Raw genomic sequence first — 27,462 nt, 5'->3', positions numbered from 1 at the left:
AGTCCAGTTGACTGTTTTGGGGCTTTTCTTGGATGTGAGTTCCGTGAGGGGCCCCACAATGCTGCCATAGTCCTTTACAAACCGCCGGTAGTATCCGGTGAGCCCCAGGAAGGCTCGGACCTCGGTTTGGGTGACAGGGGGTTGCAAGGACTGGATGGCAGCGATCTTGAGCTGAAGGGGTGCCACCAGACCGCTCCCCACTTGGTGTCCGAGGTAGGTTACGGACCCCTGGCCAACCTGGCATTTGCTGGCTTTTATGGTGAGGCCGGCCTGCTGGAGGGTGTGCAGGACTTCTCGGAGGTGGTGGAGGTGGTCTGCCCAGTGGCGACTGTACACAGCAATATCGTCCAGGTAGGCGGCGCTGAAGTCTTGGAGGCCCGCCGGTACCTGGTTCACGAGTCGTTGGAAGGTAGCTGGAGCGTTTTTCATGCCGAATGGCATCACTTTGAAGTGGTAGTGGCCATCCGGGGTAGAGAAGGCGGATCGTTCTTGGGCCCTGGGAGTGAGGCCGATTTGCCAGTAGCCCGCTGTTAGATCGAAGATGCTCAAGTAGCGGGCAGCCCCCATGCGGTCAACTAGCTCATCTGCCCGGGGGATGGGGTGAGCGTCGGTTCTGGTAACGGCGTTCAGGCCCCGATAGTCCACACAGAACCGGAGCTCGGGGGCAACGCCCGGGGCGGCAGCCTTGGGGACCAGTACGACTGGGCTGGCCCAGGGGCTGTCAGATGGTTCGATCACTCCTAGCGCCAGCATCTTGGTGACTTCGTTCTGGATGCAGGCGCGCACCCGATCTGGCACCCGGTACGCCCTGTGTCGAATAGGTGGACTATCCCCGGTGTCCACGTCGTGGAGGCACCAGGGGGTGACCCCGGGAGTGAGGGAGAACAAGTTTGCAAATTGTAGCAGGAGAGCTCGACAGTCTTGGCGTTGCTCCGGGGTCAAAGCGTCGGAGAGTCTGACCCCTTCCACTGAGCCATCCTGTTTACGGGTTCTCAGTAGGTCAGGGAGGGGCTCGGAGTCTTCCTCTGTCCCACTGTCTGTTGCCATCAGTAGGCTGAGCTCCGAGCGTACGAAGTGGGGTTTGAGTCTGTTGGCGTGGAGGACTCGTAGGGGGTTCCGGGGAGACTCCATGTCGATCAGGTAGGTGACGGGGCCCTTGCGCTCTATCACCTTGAACGGTCCTGTCCATTTGTCCTGCAGGGCACAGGGTTCGACCGGCGACATCACCCAGACTTGCTGTCCCGGTTCGAACTCGATGGAGGAGGCATGCTGATCGTACCATTTCTTCATGTCCTCCTGGCTGGCCTCAAGGTTGACTTTGGCGAGCTCCCTGAATCGCCGGGTCTGGTTGCGGAGGGTCAGGAGATACTTATACACATCTGGAGGAGTCTTCTGGGGGGTCATCTCCCATCCTTCCTTGACCAGGCAGAGGGACCCCGGACTGGGTGTCCGTACAGGAGCTCAAAGGGGCTGAAGCCAAGGGATTTCTGGGGGACTTCTCGATAGGCGAATAGGAGGCACTGGAGCAGCACGTCCCATTGGCGACGTAGGGGCTCTTCCAGGCCCATGATCATTCCTTTGAGAGTGCGGTTAAACCGCTCGACCAGTCCATTTCCTTGCGGGTGATAAGGGGTCGTGAATTTGTAGGTGACCCCGCACTGTTGCCAGAGAGACTTCATGTACTTCGAGATAAAGTTCGTGCCCCTGTCGCTGATGACTTCCCGGGGGGAAGCCCACTCGAGAGAAGATCCCCATCAGGGCTCGGCCTACCACAGGCGCTGTCACGGTCCGAAGAGGAATGGCCTCGGAGTAGCGGGTGGCGTGGTCCACCAGGCTGAATCGGTGCCCCTGTGCCGTGCGGGGGTCCAGGGGCCCCACAATGTCTATTCCTACCCGTTCGAACGGGGTGGTGACGACGGGAAAGGGTTGCAAGGGTGCTTTGATCTTTCGGCCGCTCTTCCCGCTGGCCTGGCAGGTGGGGCAGGCCCGGCAGTGGTTGGAGACATCATTTCGCATTTTGGGCCAGTAGAAGTGAGTTACCAAGCGGTTGTGCGTTTTGTCTTGCCCCAGGTGCCCAGCGAGGGGGACATCGTGTGCCAAGTTCAAAAGGAAGTCTCTGAAGCGGAGGGGTACCACCAGTACCCGACTGGCCCCCAGCTCAGCGATTCTTTGCTCACTGTAGAGCAGGTCATTATCCCAATAAATCCAGTGGGCCCCTGAGGTGTCTCCTGCGCTCTGGGCGAGGGCTTGCTGCCGGAGTCCCTCGAGGGAGGGACAGGTTCTCTGTTCCTGGCGGAATTGTTCCGGGGTGGGACCACCCTCTTGACGCCACTGGGCCAGTTCGGGAAGGTCCTGGAGTCGAACGGGCCCGTCTTAATTTTGTTCTGGGGGATTGGCTCTTAGGGCGGCTCCCTCTGGGACGATCGGGGGAGGAGGCTCTGGCCATTCCGGTTCTTCGGGACTGGGGATGGCGCGGGCGGCCATGGACCGGGTCGTTATGCAGGCCCATTCAGGGAGGCCCAACATCCCCAGGTGCTCTCTTCTTTCGACGGCGGCCCAGGGGGAACTTTCGAGGTCGTTCCCCAGGAGGCAGTCCACAGGGGCATCATCGCGGACAGTCACTTTCAGCATTCCGGACACTCTTACCCACTCGAAGGGGACGCAGGCCATCCGACACAGGCTTTCTGAGTTGTCGGCTGACCGGACGGGGCAAAGGATGTTTGGCAAGATGTGATCCGGGGTCACCAGATGACAGCGGACTGCTGTCACACTGGCCCCGGTGTCGCGTAAGGCTTCAGCCCGTCGCCCATTAATGTTGACCCACTGGCTGTATTTCTGCGTGTTGGCGGGTAGGGGGGCCCGCGGGATCATGTCTCTTTCCCCTAGGCAGACCAGGGACATGGCGGCTGGTTCCCACTCGGGCTGGACGGCCTTGTACTCCTCAGGGTCTTCTGGAGTTTGCTCTTCCCCAGGGCGGCGGCAGCGACCTGGCAGGGCATAGGGTTCTGGTTCTTCGGGCAATTAGGATCATTGGCGTAGTGGCCAGGTCGCTGGCATCGGTGGCAGGTAACGTTGGCTCGGAAACCTGGACGCATCGGGGGGTTTCCCCTGCCGGCCGGGGGCGGGGCGTTGCTGGCGGGAGCCACCGGGACGGCGTCTCTGCCCCGACCCTGGCCTCCTCCTCCCCCTTGGGGGCGATGGGGTCCTTGGGTGGTTCTGTTCGGTTCGCTGGGCCCGCTTCGGGCAACTCGGGTGCTTTCCCATCGGTCAGCTTCGGCGGCGAGTTGCCGAGGTTCAGTCAGTTTACTGTCGAGGAGGTGCTGCCTGAGCTCGACGAAACAATTGTTAGAAAGGTGCTCCAACACAATAAGGTCAAAGAGTTGCTCGTACGTGGTCACCTTGCTGCCCTTGATCCACCCCTCGAAGGCTCGGCTGAAGAAGTTCACGTACTCCACCCAAGTCGTACCCGGGATCCGTTTGCAGTCGCGGAACCGCTGGCGGTACATCTCAGGCGTGAGTCCGTATCGAGTGAGGAGTGCGGCTTTCATGTGGTCGTAGGATGTCATCTGATGGTCCGGGAGTTGCAGCAGGGCGTCTCGCCCCTCGTTGACGAACCTCCCCCATAACCCGGCTCCCCAGTCGCTCCGGGGAATCCGGTGGGAGGTCATGGCTACCTCATAGGCTTTGAACCATTGCTGGATATCATCGTTCCGGTAATACTCTCTGACGACATCCTTGGGGATGTGGACTTTTAGGGTCTGTAGTGGCAGGAGTGTTCGGGCGCTCGGTAACCCCGAGATCTTTGTTCTGTTTCCGAAGCTCTATTTCTTTTAGGTTGCGCTCATGTTCGTAGGCTAGCTTTTTCTCTTCTAACTCTCTCTGTCTTTGTTTCTCTTCCCGCTCCTCTCGGAGCCGCAGGTGTTCCAACGTTATTTTTTGTTCCGCCAATTTCAGTTCTCCATCTAAACGAAGTCGAGCCAGTTCCAATTCATGGAGCCTGCTTTTTTCCCGTTCTCAGATCTCCTCTGGAGAGAGACCCGATCTTCTTTCTTCCGTCGGAGTGGTGCTCGTTTCCGGTGCCTCGCGGCTTTGGTTTTGGGGTACGGCCGTACCCGTCTCTGCCCAAGATTCCAGGGCCTTTTTGAAGTCTTCTTTCGTGCTCAGTCCTGTGGTAGCAATGCCTAGTTCTATGCAGAATTGTTTTAGTTCTCTGTGGTTGTACTCTTCTAGTTTCTCCATCTGGAAGTTTTCTGTGGTTCCGCTCTCTTTTGTTGTCATTGTGGTTGAGTCGTGGGGTGAGTTACTCTCTGTACGATTACGCGTTGGTTCGGATCGCGCCGCTGGCCACCAATGTTAGACGGGGACCCGGAGGGTCGGCCGAGGACAGGGGGAGAGGCCTCCGGTGAGGGCCGTCTCCAGCGATCGTACAGACGAGTAACTTCCCCCCCCCCACAGATGGACACCACACAAGGCTGAGGTCAACACACTTTATATACGATTCTTGGAGCAAGGTTATCAGCGATACAGTGAGGTCTGGACACGAGGGTCCTCTCAATTCTAGTCTCTGTAGGGGAAGGGGTAGCGGGACAGTCTTGGTACCGGTCCAGTACAGGTGTGGCAGGAGGGAAGCTCACAATCCTCGAGCTTAGGGGTCTGCAAGGTCGGGCCGCGGCAGCGCCAGGCTTGGATGATAGCTCTCGAAGGAGGGCCGCGGCAGCGCCAGCCGGCTTGGATGATAGCTCTCGAAGGAGGGCCGCGGCAGCGCCAGCAGGCTTGGATGATAGTTCTCGAAGGAGGGCCGCGGCAGCGCCAGCAGGCTTGGACGATGGTTCTCTAAGGAGGGCCGCGGCAGCGCCAGCAGGCTTGGACGAGGGTTCACGATGTAGAGGGACGCGGCAGCGCCAGCAGGCTTCAGAGATGTTCACGAGGCAGGGCTGCGGCAGCGCCAGCAGTCCGTCAGGGATGAGTTCTTCAAGGTGTCTCTCGACTCCAGGATACAACCGCCTTCCTGCTCTGGAGCTGCCCCAGTTATAGGTCTGGTCTCCTTTGACGTCCGGACCCTCGCGCTTGGAGGTCCGGGATGAGGGAGTCCAGACACCCAGCAGGGGGGTGGAGCCAGCGGCCGGAGAGGCTGGGGGTGATCGGCACCTGGCGGGGGAGAGCCATCGACACTCCTTTCTCCCATTGACCTGCCAAGTGGTCTCTTCACATCCTGGGTGGATGGTGGTGCCACAATGTCGGGGCCTGGCCAGGCCCAGGGTTGGGGTCGAGCCGAGGCCACGCGGCCTCGTGGTGCAGTGTCCAAGATGGCGGCTGGGCCGGGGCAATGCTGCTGATGGAGGCCCGGGCCAGCCGATATCGGGGTGTTCGGGAGCAGGCGTCCCGTTGGGGACGGGTTGCGGGTTGTCTCGTGGGTTGCCGGGATGGTTCTTTCTGGGGATACAGGGAGAGGCGGTGTCCGGGCCCTATCATGCGGGGAGGGAGCGGGCCTTCCACAAGGCCTGTCCAACAGTGCTCATATGTGATAATGAAGAAAAAGGTGTCTGCAAAATAAAATATTTGCCAAGACCGATGTTGTGAGACCAGTTTATGGTCAAGAACATTGTAGTTAGGTGGAGCAGATTATTCAAGTTGCTACATCTGCTGGTCTAATAATATTTTTATGATTTGGTGCAGAGTAGAGTGGCATAGCGTGGTGCAGAGTAGAGTGCCATAGAGTGCAGTGGTGTGATGCAGAGTAGAGTTGTGTAGAATGCACTGGCATTGAATGCAGTAGAGTAGCGCAGAGTAAAGTGTCCTAGAGTGCAGTGGTGTTGAGTAGAGTGGCATAGAGTGCAGGGGTCCTGAGTAGAGTGGTGTACAATGCAGTACTGTAGAGTGCAGCAGAATAGAATTCAGCAGGGTATAATGCGGTGTTGTAGAATCCAGTGGCGTAGATTAGAGTGGAGCAAAGTAGCGTGGAGCGTCATTCCCTAGAGTAGATTGTACTACGAAAACAGTGGTTCCTGTGGAATAGTAATCTATATACAATTCTCTACAAAGCAAAATCGCGATAAGAGGGTTATGATGATGTCAGAGAGAGACCGATCATCAGCAGACAGCCGCCTGCGGCGGCTGTGAGCACGCATCCTTTGTGCTGTTTGAACTCCTAACTGAGGCATTTTCCTCATCAGCGGAAATTCGTCCACACCCTGGCCCGCCCAACATTCTTGTATCACTACCAAGTGATAATAACCTGAGTTTATTCTGACCTACCTTTCCTCCCTTAACCCCATCGTGATCGTTGGCTCACACCTTCAACAGGGAACCCGGCTGGGTCTCCCTGTGAGTCTTTCTTCTTCTCACTGCTTTCATGGTTGGCACTAACCACAAGAGCTAGACTATTTGGAATTCAGATGTCCCCACTACCACAAGTCTTGATGAGACCCCACATTCCAAGAGGGCCGAAACGTCGACACAATTGATGAAAGTGAACCAGTCACACAGCACTCATCATAGATAGCTGCTGTACATGGTGTTAACATATCAGATGTGGTCGCTTTCAATTAGCAAAAATTGTGAAACCTTGTACATACTGTCACACAATGTCACTTAACTGTTAGGTTCTTAGCACACTTGGGACACTTTGCACAACTGAATTTTGTCTGTACATACTTTTTTTAGTGTATACTATATGATTAATACATACATTTGTGTTAAACAACCATTGGTGTCTCTGGTGCGCTCTCTCTGACATCATACCCTCTTATTGCGATTTCGCTTTGTACAGAATTGTATACAGATTACTATTCCACAGGAACCACTGTTTTCGTGCTATAGATACTTACCCTGGTTCCGCTGTAAGTAGGGTTCCTGTGTTCTCCACTTCCAACTAGAGTAGATTGTGTCAGAGCAGAGTGGTGCACTGTAGATAAATGGCAGAGTGCAGTGCTGCAGAGTAGGTTAGAGTGGTATGGAGTGGCGTAAAGTGGATTGGCGAACAGTGGACTAGTGTAGAGCTGAGTGGTAGAGAGAAAAGGGCATTGGCGTACAGTGTTGTGTAGCTGAGTAGAGTTGTGCAGAGCAGAATGGAGAGGCCTACACTGGAGTGGTGTATAGTGCATTGGATTAAAGTCCAGGAATGAAGAGTAGAGAGGCTTAGAGTGCAGTGCTGCAGATTGGTGTAAAGTGGAGTAAGTGCAGTGGCATAGAGTGCAGTATGCACGGTGTGGTTGTACACTGCCATTACAGACACATTTTCAATAGAGATGACCATTACATTTGCACAGAGATACAGTTTTATTAATAAAACTATACAGTTTACATATATTGGCATAGTTGATTTAAATCTTGTGTGCTAGGGAAAAAAAACTTCCCTACCCCCAGTATCCAGCAAGATTGTCACATAAATCCTCACACTCTGAAGTCAAAGAAGGTCAAGTTACCTCAGAAGGCAGAACCTGACATTTGACCTCTGACTTTCAATGCACATCAAATGTGCCAAGATAAGAATAAGATTTACAAGCTTGTTTACAGAGAGGAGCACTTGTGGAAGAGTACAAGAAGAGGTAGTGTGAAATGGTTTTGCATTCCGGACAGCCTAAAACAAATAAGGCCAGCAAAAACAAAGTTAGAAAATGTGAGTGAGAAACCACAAAGCCAATGAATGGTAAACAATAGGTGGAATGCATTCTCAGAGAAGCTTTTTTGAATATCCTCAAGACGTTGTTAACAGGCTGTCTCTTAGGCTTTGAGTTAAAAAACTAGCAGTGCCCAGCACAGCATGCTGTTCATTTCAATTGTCATCGAGACCTGTTAGGAGTGTGTCTTGAAGCTGCAGTGTTTGAAGGGGGCTCGAAACAGGTCTCTCTTCGGGCTCGGTTTTGAGCCCCGACACAGATGGTCCGTTTTTGTCCAGACTGCAGTGACAGTGGGCACATCATGTGTGCGTGCTCACATTGCTCGCTTTTCACACGTGGAAACGTTGTGGCTTGATGTCATGCCAGGTGAGCGTTGTAGGGGGATGGGAAATTCTTTAAAGAGAGTCATTTTCTCTCTGGATTTTACTTCTCTTTTTGAAACTCAGGAGCAGCAACATTGTCATGGTGTCACCAGGGCTTTAAGTGGAAGCTTTTTCAATATTATGTATAACAAGCCATAGTTGCTGCTTATTTATCTTATGTAACTAACCACCATTGACAAAGCCAATAGTCCTGACTTATTGTAGGTATGATGTTACTTGTATCATATCTGGATGCAATGACAGAAGCAGTAAAATACAAGTCGGGCGGCACGCTATATGCTAAGCACAGATTTTTAGCGTACGTGTTTAAGCCACGCCCATTATTACAATGGCCACACCTCTTTGAGAGGCCCCCCCAGTTTTTTCATCCCAATTAAACCCTGATTTGACCCATGCTCCAAATGCATGTAATGAAATTGGCACACGCTGTTTAATTAAGAGGCAGTAAATAAGAGTAACACTCAAGCATTCCGAATTGCCTTGGTCTGGCGCCACATTTCCTATCGTCTCTTCGTTGTTTCAAGAGCACAAGCTCTTACAGCTGGGGTGTTTCCCATTGTGACGTCATTATCAGACCGATTTCTCTTTCAGTTGGTGTGTTTTTTTCGGGTTCCCTTTGCATCGTCTTGGAATATGGAGTAGAGTCACCCTGTTTCTGCAGTTTCAAGATAGAATTATGTGAATTGGGGATTTTAGCGTGTTGGCCGTGTGTTGTGGGGGAGGGGGCGTACAGGGAACAACTGGACAGCCTGTGCTTTCAGAGCGGGGGAAAAAAGCGACCAAGAGAAAAAAAACACAGAACGACAGAGGCAAAACAGAGAGAAGTCAAAATGAGACTAGGAGTGACAGCGGATGAAAGATCGAGCGGCAAAGAGCAAAAAGTTTGTGTGAGACGGGGTCAGCGAAAGAGCGGCGAGTACAGTAAATGACAGACGGAAGAGGGCAGAGAGGGGGACGGAAAGTATGGAAGACCTAGAGAGACCACTCGAGAGAGAAATAGAAATATATGGTGTGTGCGCGTGTTATATAATGATAATAGAATCGCTGAAATATTCGTGTTTTATTTCACAGGATACCGTGATCTCATATTTATTTTAACCAGACTTTAAATTGTTTCCTTTTGAAATATATGCAAAGAGATTAAAAGAGAACATAGTCCCACTATTTTCGAAATTTGGAGCACGAGAAGGGACACTGCAATCGCTTAAAACAGGAGGTTAACAGTTCCTATATAGCTGCTACAAGTAAATTATCGTACACAGATGGAAAAATAAGAATATGAAGATATCCAGCTTCTCTGATTGCATTTGAACCAAGAATGATGCACGTTGTGGTACTGCGTGGTGGTAAAAAAAGTAATCCTCGACCCCTTGCTAGTCTCTTTTTCAGTGGAGGATTGTGTGGTGCAGCTCACGGGGGAGGGGGCGTTGTCTCACATCCCAAAGTGCAGGGTCGTTTTTTACATGGCTTTATGGTGTCTTTCCTGCCCCTTATTTACTTTCCTCAGTCTGCTGTTGGGGTAACGTGTACTTTTGTAAGTAGCCATTTAATTACTAGTTGCTGTGAAAACCTACACTATGTTTTGTAATTTATGTTGCACCTGTTTAAAGAGAGAAGCAGTATTTTTGGAGTGGGCAGTGGCTACTGCTGCTTACCTCGGCCTGTCACTCTCTCTTTGTCCCGCCCTGTAGTTTGTGTTTTTATACCATAGCGCCCAAATAGTTCGTCCGGATATAAAATCCCTTTAAAATGAAGAGAGAATAGAATACGCTGTACAAAGACGTAGGGTACAATATTTGCATTTAAAATGTAAATAAAGTTGGTACGAACTATAGACAGAAGGAATTTAAAACCATTGTAACAAGCCTAAAGTCGCAAACTTAATGTTACTAAGGGAACTAATAAAAACAAAAACAAGCAGCCAACCTATCTGGCCTGCTTTCCTTTAGTTGCTTCGCTGTAAAATGGATCCAAAAAAAAGCAGAAGCCTTTGAGTGGTGTGCGCGCGCGCCACAGCGAGCCGTGGTTTCAATTATCGTGCCAGTGTCTGGGCATGATCATTGGAACCACATGGCCTACTGGTGTCTATTACGTGCACCAAGCACGTAATAGACACCAATAGGTAACGGGGTGCGCGCAATTGACACCAATAGGTCGTAGGTGGAGCAACACGCCCGCCTTTGGTCTATTGCGTGCCGTATTACTGAAGAACACGCACACAAAGGCCAATAGCAGGACACAACAGCATGAGCGTGTGCTTTTCCTAGGTTACTCTCCTAAACAACGTTTTTGCCTACTAAATGTCTCGGGCTGTGCAAGCAGTGCTGCTCACTGCACCACTAGGCGCGAGACCTAAACCTAGGACATTCTTATAAAGAAAAAACATCGCCATAAAAGCACAGAAAAGTGTGGGTGAAGAAAAACAAAGTCATAAAAAGATCATTAAAAATCAAGCTCACAGACCGAACCCTGGCAGTGTCAATAGATTTGTACAGGCACATTGCCGTTGAGGTACATAACTACTGGTTGATTTAAAAATAAGTGTAAAGAAGATGATCTCCAATAAGTTTAGTGTGACTATTTCAATGTCTTTTTGCACTGGTGAAGGAGAAATTCCGTCGACAAGGTCAACCCACAGAAAACAAGCATTTGCAATGCAACAGGTCTCGCATTTATGAGAGTTTGATCTATTGGCATTGTAAATGACATTGCCTTTTATTTATTTGGTGTTTTTTTTTATAAAGACGGGCGGCACACTATATGTTAAGCACAGATTTTTAGCTTCCGTGTTTAAGCCACGCCCATTATTACATTGGCCACGCCTCTTTGAGAGCGGAATTTTGAACCAGGTTAAGCAGGACCCTCCACATTCCCCAACCACTTCCCCCACACTCTGCTGTATTTCTTAACACACCCCTTAGCATTATAAAGAGCTTTCTCTTGGGTCGCACACCAGTCCACCTCTCCAGGGTGGGTGGGTCAGGGTTTAGCCAGGCCGCCGCAATGTCCCGCTTGGCCACCATCAAAGCTGTGTTGAAAAACAACTTATTCCTGGACACATTCAGGCCATCAGTGATCCCCAGCAAGGAGTGACGTGGGTCATGGGGAACCTTCCAGCCCAACACCTCTGTTAATTCCTCCTCAATGGATCCCCAGAACTGTCCCAAGCAGGGACACAACCATACCATGTGGAGGAAATTGGCCAGGGCATAGTTACATCTTGCACAGGACGCATCTGGGCGCAAACCCGCTCTGTGCAGGCGAAGGGGAGTGAGGTACGCAGCATGTAAATAGTAGAGCTGATCCAGCTTGAGTTTGGCGGATACTGTGACTATTTAGGGGAACATAAGGGCATCACGCCAGTCCACCTCGTCAAGGGGGCACACTCAATCCACCTATTGATCCCATAACTGGACTAGAGATGTGGGAGTGTTGTCAATGAGTTATGTGGTGTTTTTAAAACAGATAAACAAAGGTATTGTCATTTACAATATCAATAGCTTAAACACAGATGCGCAATATCACAATGAAATAAAGCAGTAGGAGAGAGCGTGTCATGCAGGACTAAACTACTTGAGAAAATAGTGCTCGGAGGCTGCAATTAAAGCCTACCAAGCAACAACATACATAACCAGGGGTGTCGCCATGGGAGGTATAAAATGAGAGAAGGCGATACTAAGGAGGGACTACTAAGCCTTTTGACCAATGAATAGCCACAGTTTACAGTGGACAATGACATACCAATGAAATATGTGGGTGGAGCTTCAAGTCCCTACCTCAAAACAGCATGCCCCGCAGAGCAGCGCGTGCCCTGCCCAAACTCGACCTAAAAAGTAGTGCACAGTTTGGGATATTGCACACTTCAATGTACTGACACTGGTCCCTCTATGCCCCTTGAGGAGCTTCTGAGCACTAGCAAAAGTAATACATAAAAACAATGTCATGCGTTGCCATTTAAACCACAACACTTGGAGGTGAGGTAACCAGCTTTATTTCTGACAACTTTTGCGCAGACATTCCTCAGCCAGTCAGTGGCCAACTGTTGACTTTAGAATGCTAGCTCATCAAGCAGAACTCACAGAAAATGGAAAGGACACAACATTCCAGTCTAACAACTTAGTCACCCCATAACATATACTCTTCTCTTACAGTGCAAACAAGACTGACAAAACAATAAATAACAAAATAAAATGTGAACATTACTAATACAAAGAGGAAACCACAAAACAGAAATAATAGAACACAGTATACATGTAGGTCTTATCTTTAAAATGCATAAACGATTAGGTAATATATTCAATGAAGAACAAAGGTGGTCCGCAATGTCTAATCCTACTTGGTAATACCTCACTTTGACTTGGTCCCCTTGGAAACCAACAACAACCATCTACTCTCTCACGGGGCAATGTGACAGTGTTGTTAGCCGTATACGTGTCGGTATATTCAAATCCTCTTCTGACATCAGCATGCAGCCACTACAACCTTGTTCACTTAACCCAACCCAACATTCACCACCTTTCTGGGAATAAGCTACCCATCTGTTATTCCAATTTTCCCCATTCTCCAAAACCACCAAGTAGCGGTGAACATGCTTCACTTTGTAAGGCCCCCTAAACTTTTGTCAACCCACCTCTAAGTTGCCCACTTCCGACTTTTACCCAATCACCTTCCTTAAAATGCAAAGGAGTGACACCTCCCTCCCCCACACTCCTAACTTCATTTCTTCTTTAGTCTTCTAGCCCATCACATCTCGCCTATTCTCTCATCCATGATGGCACCAACTTTGTTCCTGGAAGTCAGCCCTGCATCGTTTTGAATGGGGTCTTCCAGGTGACATGTTTGCTAGTACGATACACCCATACCATCTCCATAACCATTTTCTCCACATTGTGTCCATTTGCTACGGAGATCTGAATTGTACCCCTGATCATCCGGTTCGCCCTCTCCGCAACACCATTGGCTTGCAGATTGTACAAGGATGTAAAACTATGCTGAACACCCCAGGATAAAAAAAACCTGCATCTCATTAAGTGTTAGCCGAGTGCCATTGTCAGTTATGATCACAAGGAAAACTCGTCCTTCATTAAAGACCTAACGGAGCGATGGTCGCTGTGGTGGTAATCTCCTTCATGAACTTCACTCATCAACCACTTCGTGTGAAAATCCATTAACACCAATGCAAACATAAAATCGCCCCTCAACTCACATGGGCCCAATAAAGTCCATACTCAGTGTGCCAGGCCATGTAATCGATCCCAAATCCGATTTCACACCAACCCGTAACCGTTTCTTTCCCTCCTAACACATGCCCTTCAACCCACTTGATCATCCACTCCTCACTTATCAATTCATCCACAGAGATAGCATGAGCATCCCAAGCTTCCACATCATCATCCACTTAGGCAACTGCCCCTTCACTCTCCTTTGCCAGAATAGCTGGACCATCTACTTCACAATCTCTAGACGGCATTGACAATTCTTCCTACCCTGGATCTGTTCCAATACACAAAATAATTCCTGGAGTCTAGCAGCTATTCTAGTCAACCGTGCAGAACCTTTACCCGTTCCCCCATGTGCATGGGTTTGAATCCAAACTTTGATGCTAGTTCTTGTGTTGCCATTCAAACAGTGACACTTGTGGACAAGTTAAGCAGCGTTCTTTCTGACAACTCCAGCATAGCCATCGTTCAGCCAGTCAGCAGTCAAGTGCCGACTTTAGAACGCTAGCTCATCGCGCAGAATCTCCACAACATGGAATGAACACAACATTCCAGCTTAATTACATAGTTGCCTCATAAAGTATGCTTTTTTAAACAATGTTTGAACAAAAAACATGCCTCATACTAGTAACTGTGGCATTGAAAGGGTCCGTATTTCTGGTCGACGTTCACATTGTGCACAGGCAAAATGCAGTCATTCACAATGAGAAAAGCAAAAAGAACAGATGATAGAAATGCGGAACAATGCAAACATTCACCCAAGTCAAGATCAAGGTTTAATCAGTCGGTTTTTTGCCCACCCCGACACCCCTGTTTGAACCCAGCCATATATTCAAATCAGTCTTGATCGTGCTCCTAATGGGAGCAGTTCAGCCTAAACTGCCAAGCGAGGTTCTCCCTGGAACGGAACCAAGCATCCTGGGACTGTTACGGGGTTTTTACCCCTCCACTGCCAGGCTAGATAGAATCAAGTGGCACAGTGAACACAGGACCCACATCTGGGCATACAGATCCCACTTAGGGCAACAAAAGCAAAACAAGCATTTGCAATGCAATAGGTCTCGCATTAGGAAAGCTTGAGCTATTGGTATTGTAAATGACAAATATTTTATTTATGTGTTGGTTTTGAAAATAGCGAAATTAATAGCTTTGTCATTTACAATGCCAATAGTTTTAACTTTCGCAAACGTGACACCTATAGCATTTGTAATGCAATATGTGTTGTATTTACATGACTTAGATGTATTAATATTACAAATAACAATGGCTTTTATTTTTTTTAATAATTAATACTTAAAGAAAAGTTATTGTAATTTATAATGGCAATAGCTTAAACTTTTGTAAATAACTTTTGGGAAGATTATGTTCAGTGTATTTTATTGTGATGAAAATCAAAGAACAGAAGTAAAATATTAACATCTTTTTGTGACATTTGTAGTAAAGCTTGAAACATTGAGAGACCATATAAGAACCAGTTGTTGTTAATTGGTTGCACAGAGTGATGCCGTGGCATTCAGTGGTGCCGTGGAGTGATGCCGTGGCCTTCAGTGGTGCCGTGGAGCGATGCCGTGGCCTTCAGTGGTGCCGTGGAGCGATGCCGTGGCCTTCAGTGGTGCCGTGGAGCGATGCCGTGGCCTTCAGTGGTGCCGTGGAGCGATGCCGTGGCCTTCAGTGGTGCCGTGGAGCGATGCCGTGGCCTTCAGTGGTGCCGTGGAGCGATGCCGTGGCCTTCAGTGGTGCCGTGGAGCGATGCCGTGGCCTTCAGTGGTGCCGTGGAGCGATGCCGTGGCCTTCAGTGGTGCCGTGGAGCGATGCCGTGGCCTTCAGTGGTGCCGTGGAGTGATGCCGTGGCCTTCAGTGGTGCGGAGTGGTGGCGTGGCGCGGAGCCGTGGCATTCAGTGGTGCTGTGGCGTTGAGTGATGCTGTGGCGTTGAGTGATGCTGTTTACAGTGTGAAGTGTTGCGAGTCCAAGGAATGGTCACAGAGTTAATGGTTGGGAAAACAAAGCCGGCGTCAAGGATAACAGGCGTCCAGCAACTACAATTAAGGAAGTAATAAACAACCAGTGAGCAATGTGAACGCGTGTAGCGTTCGGGTTTTAAGGAGAAGATATGCAAAGGCGAGCTGCCAATTACAGAGGCCCAAACAGTTCAATTAATTGAACACTTTCGCTTGCATAAAGCCAGCACTGCAGGGGCCAGCGGACAACTAAGTATGCACAGAAAATAACATCAAAAGGGCGAAGTAGTAAGGCATTCACCCTTATTACAAAACTAAACAGCCTCAAGAGACTGCGGGCCTGGCCGACAAATTTAAGTGCTAGAGGGAATTAATAAAGCGAGAGCATGAGGCGTTTGTGTGCATTAACACATGGCAGCGGGAGTGGGTGATTCAAGGGATTGAATAAAGCGAGCGTGCAAGGTGATAACGTTAGTAGAAATATGGCAGTGTATGTTAACACATATCAGCGGGACATACTGTCCGTAGGGTCAGGACGGGTGGATGTTTTTGTTTGCCGTACTTCGTTCTTTTCTTCTCTTGAGGTGTTTCGTACTAAACTTTGAGACTAATAACACATAAATCGAACTGTTAATTATAAAGAGCGATTCTCACCAGAGACAAGCTCATGTATTGAAAGTTATATTACATATTATTCATGTATTTTATATGTACGCAAACATTTTCTTACTATCGTCGTTTAAAGTACATTCAATGACTATAGTTCAAATGTGTTAATCTTAAATGTGACGAGTAGAGAGGGGTTGATAACATGAGATGGGTGAACTATTGTGACTTGGCCACATCTGAAAGTGTGAAATTCTCCTCCGGAAGGTAGCACTTACTCAGTGCACTACGGGGCTGTTCTGAGTACTTGCGACCTGCAGGTCCCAGTGACCACTGACAGCCCTGTATCACTGCAGCCGCCCCAGCCCCACGTACAGCTCCGTGCAGCCCTCGGCCCACCGACAAGAAACACAGCATGCATGTACCAGAGACACCCCCGCGCACACTATAGGAGGGGAGGGGGCACTTACAGTAGCCCGAGGTTCGCTCTGGATCCTTTTGCCTTCCCTTGGGGAGCTCTAGATCCTCGGCACCCCCAAGGTGGCACAAGCAAGGCGTGGGGTCCCAGTTTGCTTCTCCGGGCAGTGACGGCTCCAATCTCCGGGCCTCGGACGCTCGAGCAACATAGAGACAGGCACAGGGAATACGTAATGGCAAAAAGAAAAGGGAGGGGGACGGTAGCAAATTTGACAGTCAGGCAGTTGACAAAAAAAAAAAAAAAAAAGCCAAGCTTGAGTTATGAGATTGTGGCTCAGCACACACCAAATGGATCTAAAAAAATACAAGCAGCACTGAAAGCGTTCGCGATAGAACAAGCATTGAAGAAAGCTGTTAAACAAGACGGGAGCGAAACAAACCTTTTGCGGGACTTCCGTCTTCTAAAGCCCGTGCCCACGGAGTGTCTGGCCCAGAGAGGAGCAGCGGTGACGCAGGGCTCCCATGCCCAAGGGAGAGCTCTGCGGAGGCTGCAGAAGTCCGGAGTGGCACTGATGCGGAGAGTGGGGCTTAGTTTTACTGGGGGTGGCGGGGGGGGGGGGGGTCTCTGTATGTGTGCGTGTAGGTGCGCGTGTGTCTCTCTGTGTGTGTGAGCGCGCGTATGTGTATGTAAACAGAATGCCAGAATCGGAGCGCGTGTTCACATGCGCGACCTGATCCGATTCCGGCATGCTGCGCGTGCCCATCTCTTGTCTCCCTTTTGGCTCCTTGTAAGCAGAGTCGACAGCAATAGGTCTCGCTGCGACAGGGCTTTCGCCCTGTATCGCAGGTGCGAGACCTAAAGAACAAATGATGGACGGAATGCTGAACAATGCAAACATTCACTTTTCGTCCTAAGTGGGATGGGTATGCCCTGGCTCGCTGTGCCACTGGATTCAAGCTGGCTTTACCCCACGATTTCAGGAGGCAAAGAGTGGTAGAACGGTTACATCGGTGTCATTACATGCTTTTTCTCCGAGCCTCATTTAGCTACCGTAAAATGATAGGCCATGCACTTCGATTGATTTTGGAGCTGCAGCACGGGCTGGAAGGGAAGCAGCATGAGATTTTCCAAATATCAGTTCCATTTATTATTTAGTTCCAAAGTGAGCAGATGTAAATGCAAAACAGGACTCTACAAATGGCACTGCGTGCGTACTAGGAGTGCCCTCTGCTGGCTAAGAGTGGCTATTGTAGGAGGCGCAAACCGGCACGTAGTGTAGGCAGTCTCCCATTCACAGAAACTTGCTGTAAATTTTCAATTTAGCATAGTTTAAGAACAATATTACATTATTTACCTCCAGCAGTGGTTGAAAGCCTATGAATTATGGGCCACTTGCCAGCGGCAAAAAACACGGCCACGTAACACATAAAAATAACAAGCAATGGCAACGCTAAAGTTCAGGTTTTGTAAGTATTGGAAATTTTTGGTAATAGGAGGTTGACTATGAGTGAAGTTGCTCCCCTCTCCCCCTCCCCAAGATGCCTAGATCTAAAATCCTTAACCAAGCAAAAAATAGGCAAGCTGTGAGTATGGCTTTTGCAAACATACATTAACAGAGTTAAACTGAACACTCAAAGAAGTCCAGGCCTCAAAAATTAGAACACGGTTACTAGTCATGCAGGTCCAGTGACATCAATAACCTACTTTAACTAATCAAATGGTCTCAAATGATGTGATCCTAGGAAAATATTTTATTTCACCCAGTTGCTTGATTTAATAGAGTAAACTTTTGCTCCAATTATAATAAAAATCTAGTTCACATATAGGGTAAACAGTATCCCTGACATGCTTCACTAATAGCATTGTCATCAAGGCAAAAGGTTGGAACATTTCTCTGTTCAATTTAAATAAATATATTCCTAAAATAAGATGTGGTAGCACACTCATTTACAGACACACATTTTCCATTGAAATGGCCACAAAAGTTACTACTGATTTGCAGTTTTACAGATAAAACTATAGAGCATACGAACGATAATATGTGGAAATAGGCTTTCAGCAAATAATCATCATTTGCACATCAATAAGTAAAGAATTCTGGTTTTGATCCTATTAAAATATCTTTGTTTCCGTTTCACTTTAGAATTTCAGAAAAAAAGTGCTTTCCCAACTACTGAACTATATTTTGAAATATCAGTACAGTTTATTTTCAAGCTATTTAAATGTTGTGTATCCAGCATGATTGTCAGACAGTTCACTTTACAAAATCCTCTAACTTTGCAATCAGAGAGAGAAAAGTAAACACCAATCTCCAGGGTAAAAGCAGTAATTTGTAGGATATAAGCTCAAATCTGAACTTTCTCTTTGAAATCACAGTAAATATTAAAAGAAAAAAACAAGATTTAAAAAGGTGTATATGTGAGAAGTTGACCTGGCATATGATGTCCACTATTCTAGTGGGCTCATTGAACCTACCATCAATAAGGGTCGTTTGGACTGGTGCAAAGTCAACCTTTATAGAAAGCTATCTAGTAGTAGCTGTGGAGAGCAGCCTTCAGGCTAAGACTTAGAGAAGAGTTCAGCTAGTTGTTTTACCAATTATAATCTCTTGAAGGCCAAATGAAAGTACACCACACAAGGTATAAATCAAATATATATGTATTTATTCTAAACACAACCCCTCTTGACTCTTTATGAGGTCAGAGGTAAAAGTATAATACAAGGAACTTAATTAGCATACAATAAGTTTCACAGTATACGTTATGCCCTAGGGGCCTCACAAACCATATACTAAAATAGTGGTATAAGAACCATGTGAGGGTTAGAAAGCAGGCCTAGGACCTGTACAACCGCTGGGGCTACCAGGACCACCCACGGTTAGGACACAGAAGGCCCACGGGGGATGCGTGCAGTGTCTAAACACAGCCGCGGATCACCATTGACTTTCTAGGGAGAACGAACAAGTTACAATTTTAAAGATTAAGGGCCCTTAGAGGTGAACTAAATTGAAACCCTTTTAGACTAGGACACTTAGCGAGTCAAGATCCACGGGAGCACCCGAGTACTCGTGTTACCTCACCCAGGGAAGCCGGGTGCATAGGTGTCTTTTGGTGTCGGGTTTCGTCGTCGATTCCTATGGAGAGCTGCAAAGAAATGCTGCAAGAGTCCAGAGGAAAAGTGTCCGGGTGGATCCAAGAGTGGATCAGAGCTGCGAAGAACCTGAAAGCAGAAGGGACAGAGTCAGGGTCACTAGCCAGTGACCAAGATGGTGATGGGACAATGCCAACCAATGTTGGGTGTTTTCAGGTGAAAGAGGTGAAGCTTGACTCTTCAGCCACGAGGACCAGGAGGCGTCGACGATGACCAGGAGCTGAATTGGAGCTGTCCCACGAAGGATGTCGAGTGCTGGGACGTCAGAATTCGGATTGGATCCAACAAGCCTTAGCAACAGCAACCCACGCAAGAGGACAAGATTGGCTTCGGTTCAGGCCAGCAAGGTCTGGGGGACTCCTACGTTGGAGGGGAGTCAGAGCATGCTTGAAGCAACCAGGAAAGCTCAAGATATCAAAGATTGGCCTTTGTGGGGCTCACTAGCCAAGGGCCCTCGAGCTGCGGTGAAGAAAGGGGACTCACAAGTCACTCGTGGAGGGCTGGCCTCTGTACTTCGGTGCAAATGTGCTCGGGGCAGGGGCTTCAAATACCCAAATAAACAACTTCAGGATGCCTCAAGTAGTAGGTGCAGGTGCAAAAACGCAGGATGTCCAGGATTTACGGTCCCACGTCTCTCGTGTCAGCTACGGGTCTCAGCTTTGCTGGGAGCTCGGGTCAGCTTCAGAGATGTCTGAAGTCCGTGTCCTGTGTCGCAGATTCTTCGGGATCCGGAGGGAGCCTTGAAAATGCAGACCGGCAAAGATGCTTTTGTTGCCTGTTTGAACAGGGTGGTCACTCCTTGACCATAAGGGAGATTTGGGGGAGATTTCTTCCATCTTCCAGTCGATATGGAATGTCGAAGGTCCAAGATATATGTTGCAGAGTTTCGTCCAGGGTAATCTAAAGTCCTAGGGACTGGGATCCTATTCTTATAGCAAGTTTAGGGGTTGGACTAACTCCAAGGTCCCACCTATGGGTGGACCTGGAGAGGGGGTGGTTACACCCCTTTCCCTTTGTCCAGTTTCGCGCCAGAGCTGGGGCTGAGTGCCCGAGCAACCGGTGTGAACTGGGAAATGCATGGAGCACCTGGTGTGCCCCAGACAGTCTCTGAAAAGCATTCACTGAAAGCAACCCACCCTGCCCCAATACACAAAAGCCTGTTTGGGGAGTTGCTAGCACTTTCCTGGACAGGAAACCTATTGTCCGGGCCTCCCCTGCCGTAGATTCGTCCAGCCGCAGGAGGGCAGACTCGTGTCTGTGGCAGCAGCATCCATTTTGTGACGCTGGGGTTCTGTTTAACCGGGATTACCAGTATGTACATGTCTTCTCCCTCTAGAAGGGTGGAATGCTACCCCCACCACCAGAACTGGTGGGGGGTAGTATTCCAAAGTGTTTGACACCTTACGCGACATGTTTTGATAAAGCCAAAGTTAGCATTAACAGCGAGGATTATAATGCACTTAATAAGTATATGGTATGGCAATATCATAGAATAGCTATAACGAGATGGTTCCGAAAGCTGCAGGGGGGCTCAGCTCATGCTAGGGCACCCTCTCACACAAAACCAAGCACTCTGCCTTCAGGATTGTCAAGGCCTGCCATAGGAGTGACTTAAAGGTTACTATGTGTCTATACGTAAAGGTAGATATAGGTATACTATATCTAAGTAAGGGTTGCTTACACCACCTTACCCAGGTTGCAAGTGCAGACCTGTGGTGTCAGTTTGAAAGGCTAACCAGGGGTGGCACAATACATGCTTCAGCCCCTGGTAGGCCTCTGGGGTACCTATGCCCTGGGTACCTAAGGTACCATATACAGGGACTCATAAGGGTGACCCAGTAACCAATCTGATATGTACCTAAAGTATATGGTATCAATTTAGAGAGAAAACAGCTAGGCTGTGGGTCTGATAAACAGGGCCACAGCCATACTAAAGTCGAAAAACCAGTGAAACAGCAAAAAGTGGAAGCAGACCCTACTCTCCTACAGTATATATTGCACATTCATTTTCTGAAGGAGAAAAACACCTCTAGGTCTCTCACCAGACCAGGCCAGCTGGCTCTAAAAATTGCTCGTCCTGATAAAAATCTGGCTCGCAATAGCGAGTGGGTAAGGAGATTTCGAGGCCTGAAATCTGTATGAAAAGAAGCCAGAAGATTATGTTTATATTGAACTTGATGAAAGCCATAGATACCAAAATAACGCTAAGGAAATACTTATAATAAAGGGCCAGTATTTTCATTGCATCTTTACTTTGAAAATAAGAAAAATAATAAAACTGTAATTCCAACAGGTTTTCATGCCGGAAAAGTAGACTAAATGCTGGTACGATTAGTAAATAGCATTGTGTGTGCCTTAGGATCTAAAACACAAATGCCAGAAATGCCTAAACAAATAATCCCTGGAAAATGTATTTTCGTCACCTCTTTGATCTATTTATTGGCTTTGCCATAGCAATCGGTCGGTACTGTTAAGCATTAACCAAAAGAAAAGAATAAAATAACCTTTGGATGATATACACAGTTGTGGGAGAGAACACTTGCACTCTTAAGAGTGCATAGTGAAAAAGAAAAATAGTTCCTCTCTAAATGTGAAGGATGGGAGGATACTAATCGGTTCATCAAAACAATAGTAAAGAGGCTGTGCTATAGTGAAGGGATAAACACAACAGGAGGACATGCCATTGACTAAGACACAAGCAAATGAGAAAGACAATCAAGCCAACCAATGGTAAGTGATGGGTGGGCTCTACCTCCACTGTAAGTTTTTGGTATAGCCATCAAGAGACTCACCTATACACACCTAAAAGCTATGGGTAGGCGAAACCTAAAAAAACTACCCGATGGGCAACCCATATAAACAATGACAAACCATGAAAACTAAAAAGGTGGAATGAAGCCAACCCAAGGGCCAATAAATCTCACTGTACATCTTTTTTTTTTTTTTTTTTTTTTTTAAAGACCACTTAGAAAGCCTTCAGCTGAATCTAAAAAACAAACTAGACCTGCCCCAACTGCCTGCAAGCTTAACAGATTTGTCAGCTGTCGGTAGACGAAAACTCCGAAAGCAGGCTTTGATGACAGGCTGAACCGAGTATACCCTCTGTTTTAGGCAGTGATATGGGTCGACAACAAAGCACCCACCACTTCTAAGTGGATCCGGCCTACCCCAATACCAGATAAAAAAGAAGAAAAAAAAGGCATACTAAACCTTTGCAGTTTCTGTGCACAGATGAGACATAACTGGAGTCACTATTCAGGAGGGCTGGTTCGTTAGGATGACCATAGCAACACCTGGGAATTTTTGTTAGGTCGAGCCTGGGCAGTGCAGCTCTGCATGCTGTACTGAGGTAGAACTTGTTCTCCGCCCATAACCTGTGGATCTTTTCAACTGGCTCCTGTTACTGTCCTTGCAAAAATCGGGGGTTTTTATTCCTGAATAGACTTGTTAGTCCTGTCTTGGTACCGCCTGGTCAGCATTTGTAATGTACCATAAAGACTTGACCTTTTACTTGTCTTGTTACAGTCTACTTTATCTTGGCTGTGATCGCTATTTTTTTCAATGATTTGCCACTATTACACCAACTATGTCACAGCAGTCGTAGACCAGATTAATAGCAGAGCCGGGTCGGGGAGGGGGGTGTGTGGGATAACTGTGAAGGAAACTGTAACTGCCGCAAGGCAAGACAAACGGTGGAAAGCAGATTATGTCATTCGTTTAGCTAGCGAGTCAAAAGTTGAGTTATGTTATTATAAAATACAAAAGCAAGACAACACTTATTTTGGATATCAAAGTAATGCATAAAATTGTCATATATATTAGAAGATTTGCTGCCGGACCGATGGTTGTCGGCTGAATAGCTGTGTAATCCTTGCCTTGGCTGAACAGTGTTGGTTGTAGCCAGCCCCAGGGTTGTAGGCATGCTATTGTAATCTTTCGAAAATGTCAATAAAGTCTTGCGTTACAAAAAGAACAACGACACCAACTCCACCACGCTGATCGACAACCTCGGACAGCTCGTCACAACGCCCACCCACTCCGCCAGCCACAAGCTTGACCCCATCTTATCCGCTAGCTCCCACGTCTCCTTCAGCCACACCACAGAACTCCACTGGACCAAACATTGCTGCATCCACTTCACCTTCCGGAAACCCACCACCACACCAAACAGATCCCCCCCGCAGCTGGAGCAAAATCACTGAAGACCAGCTAAACACCGCCCTCGCCCGAAGCCCACCGGCAGACCCCACCGACCATGATGCCGCCGGCAACCTCAGGCATTGGATCGACGACTGCGCCAACACACTCGCCCCGATCAAGAAACCCTCCAACAGACACACCAACAAGAATGCCAGCTGGTTCTCCACGGACCTCCAAACAAACCTGCCGAAAACTAGAGAAGAAATGGCGCCACAGAGACACCGGAGAACCACACAGCCCACAAGAACCTGTGTAACTCCGCCTTCCATTGCAAGATCGCAGACATCCAGGACAGCTTCAACAACCAGACCACCACGACACCTCAGACTCCACGGCCACCAACCACAGCAACCCCCTGCTCACCTGGACTAATATCGACCAATACACCATCAAAATCATCAACACCATCCACTCTGGCTCCCTGTCAGACCCGTGCCCACACCTTCAACAAGGGCAGCGCCGCCATCGCACCCCCTCCCCGCAAGGCCAGCAACATCTCCTTAGAGACCGTGACCTTCCCAGAGAGCTGGAAGCACGCCGAGATAAACGCCTTGCTCAAGAAACCCAAGGCAGACCTGAGAACCTCAAGGCCTTCCGGCCCAGCTCTGTGCTCCCGTTCCCGGCGAAGGTCATCGAGAAAACCGTCAACAAATAGCAGACACGCATTCTCGAAGAGAACAACATCCTGGACCCTTCCCAGTCCGGGTTCCGCAGCAACTACAGCACCGAAACGGCCCTCATCGCCGCGACCAATGACATCAGGGCCCTGCTGGACAACAGCGAGACCGCGGCCCTCATCCTCCTGGACCCATCAGCTGCCTTCGACGCGGTCTGCCGCCGCACCCTACGCAGGAATCCTGGGCAAAGCACTGGACTGGACCACCTTCTTCCTCCACAGCAGAATCCAGAACGTCCGCCTCCCCCTTTCCGATCCAAAGCCTCCAAGATCATCTGCGGCGTATCCCAAGGATCATCCCTCAGCCTGACATTGTTCAACATCTACATGGCCGGCTCGCCCACGTCGTCAGACTACACAACCTCAACATCATCTCCTACGCAGACCACACACAGCTGATCCTCTCCCTCACAGAGGACCCACACGCCGCCAAAACCAACCTCCACAAAGAAATGAAAGGCAGCACCGAACGGATGAAGAACAGCCATCTGAAGCTGAACTCGAACAAGACGGAGGTCCTCATCCTCGGCTTCAGTCCCTCTGCCTGGGACAACTCCTGGTGGACAACCGCTCTGGGAGCAGCACCGACACCCACCGACGACGCACGCAACCTGGGGTTCATCCTCGAATCAACACTCTCCATGACCTAGCAAGTCAACGCCATCTCATCCTCCTGCTTCATCACCCTCAGCATGCTCCGCAAGATCTACAGGTGGATCCCCACTGACACAAGAAGAACAGTCACCCAGGCCCTCGTCAGCAGCATGCTGGACTACAGAAACGCCTTTTAAGCGTGAGCCCCGGCCAAACCGCTGAAACGACTGCAACACATACAGAACGTCTCTGCCCGCATGATCCTCGACATCACTCGACACAGCCACATCACACCCCACCTGAGAGACCTGCACTGGCTGCCCATCAACAACAGGATCACTGTCAAGCTCCTCACCCACACACACAAGGCTCTCCACGACAACTGCCCAGCATACCTCAACAGACGACTCACCTTCTACACCCCCCAAACCGCCAGCTCTGCACTGCCGACTGCGCCCTAGCTACAGTCCCTCGCATCCGAAGAGCGACCTCCGGCGGCAGATCATTCTCCTACCTCGCCAAGTCCTGGAACACTCTCCCCATCTTCCTACGGCAGATCAAAGACCTACTAACCGTCAGGGGGCTACTCAAGACCTGGCTATTCAGGCAGTAGCAGCACCCACCCCGCGCCTTGAGACCCTTACGGGTGAGTAGTGTGCGCTACAAATTTCCTGAATGACTGAATAAGGGCCACAACGTTTTCATTTCACCTTCCATGTAAATTTGTCTAATATGTTACCTGTAAAATTATATTTTGCTGCTAGGTTTAAACATGTATTTAAGAATGTCTGCAAAATCACATGATTTCATACTTTTGTTTGTTTCGGTCTACCTTGACTTAATTGCTTTCAAGCTGTGTCCTCTGGTTAGCAGACACTGTAGTGACGCTGGGAGTTAACGTTCTAAATCTGATCGTACAATATTTGGGTAAAGGACAACTACGTCCAAAATAACTCAGAAAGCTCACCAACGATTCTAAATCCAGTTGTTGAATATTTTGGAAAAAGTATAACTTTCCGCACAAAATGCAAATTAACGTCAAATTATGCAAATTAACGTCCAGGTGCCAGACTGAAAGGCTGCAAACTGTTTAAAAAAAACGTTCACAGCAGTCACATGTCAACAGTTACAGCTTTATGGTGCTGGAACTAGTTATAATCCAGACACACATCATAAGTGAGGTGCAGCCAGGCGCATGGATTATCTGAAAGTACAGCACTCAACAATCCAACAGGGTATAAAAATACCATAAAGTTGCATGCTTACATGTAAACGTAATATAAACCTCTGCAGTGGAGAATTGACAAGGTATGCTCGTGATGCCCCTTGATCCTCCCACTTTGAGACACACTATATAGTAATGAGGCCTAGAAGGGATCTCCCCGTAACGTATATATTATGTTAGAGCAGAGATCCCGCCCCTCACCGTGTCCTCGGGCTCCAGTTCTATCTTGAAGGTCTGCTGCTGCAGGGTCTTCAGGGTGACCTGCATGACGGCGGCTCGAGAAGCTTCCTAAGCGGTCGGCGAGCACCATGCGAGTCACACCGCCGCCATCTTACAAACCGCGGCGTGACGTCACATCCGTCGCCGGCCGGAGGCGAGCCGGCTATCTTCCGGTGGCCACTAGTCGTACTTGACTTGCAGAGAATCGTCATTTCCTCAGCGGAGAAACGCCATCTTAATCATTTGCGGCACACGAAGAACTTCGCAGCCGCGGCCATGCAAAGGTCAGGCCGTGCCACGCCCCCTTCCAGCAGTATTGACATTTATGCTTGCGAGTAGAATGGGATTGGGGAATGCTTTCAAAGAGCTTAGTCCCAGCAGCCGAAGTCCTAGAGATGGGTCAGATATACATGACTTGATGTTAAGTGAGAACAGCAACTAAACCCTGCGAGTGTTACAATTGTCAACATTTAGAAAGCGGGAGAAAGTGAAAAAAATCCAGAATGTATTTCCCCTATTGAGTTGACTAATATTAAATCAGTACATTTTCGGTGGAAGACGGGTACAATTAAGACAGTTGGGCTGCATAATTCGAGTGTCTCCCGCCTAAATAGGCTTCTGTTAATCATTTGTGGCACACGAAGAACGTCGCAGCCGCGGCCATGCGAAGGTCAGGCCGTGCCACGCCCCCTTCCAGCAGTATTGACATTTATACGTGCATGAGTAGAATGGAATTGGGGAAGGATTTCAAAGAGTTTAGTCCCAGCAGCCGAAGTCATAGAGATGGGTCAGATATAAATGACTTGATGTTAAGTGAGAACAGCAAATAATTCCTGCGAGTGTTACAATTGTCAACATTTAGAAAGCGGGATTAAGTGAAAAAAAATCCAGAATTTATTTCCCCTATTGAGTTGACTAATATTAAGTCAGTACATTTTCGGTGGAAGACAGGTACAATTAAGACAGTTGGGCTTCATAATTCGAGTGTCTCCCGCTTCAATAGGTTTCTGTTAGCTTTTTTATATAAATGTCAAAAATGTTGTCACAGCTACATTCCTAGCAACTCCTTGCCTCTAAAAACGCAGACATTTTTAGAGCCATCCTATTAAGGTCACTTTTTTGGAGGGCATACATGCAGGGCTCGAGTCGGGGTACCACGCGGGTTGACGGCGTCCCCCCACTTATTTTACAGGG

At 48.6% G+C, this 27,462-nt stretch overlaps 1 protein-coding gene across 1 annotated transcript in view; it reads right to left on the bottom strand.

Moving 5' to 3' along the window:
* The window catches only part of RAD23A (RAD23 nucleotide excision repair protein A), a 143,692-nt gene extending 117,172 nt beyond the window's left edge, over nt 1-26,520 (bottom strand). The window contains exon 1 of the mRNA XM_086962236.1: nt 26,251-26,520. Within this exon, the coding sequence (XP_086818362.1) occupies nt 26,251-26,316 (66 nt within the window). The 5' untranslated portion in view covers nt 26,317-26,520. The remainder of the gene's footprint in view (nt 1-26,250) is intronic.
* Nucleotides 26,521-27,462: the final 942 nt, after the last annotated feature.

This window comes from Lissotriton vulgaris, chromosome 1_1 (assembly GCF_964263255.1).
Source record: "Lissotriton vulgaris chromosome 1_1, aLisVul1.2, whole genome shotgun sequence".
In the NCBI taxonomy this organism is placed as follows: Eukaryota; Metazoa; Chordata; class Amphibia; order Caudata; family Salamandridae; genus Lissotriton; species Lissotriton vulgaris.
Note: the sequence above shows the minus strand (reverse complement) of the source record. Positions and strands in the feature narration are given on the sequence as shown.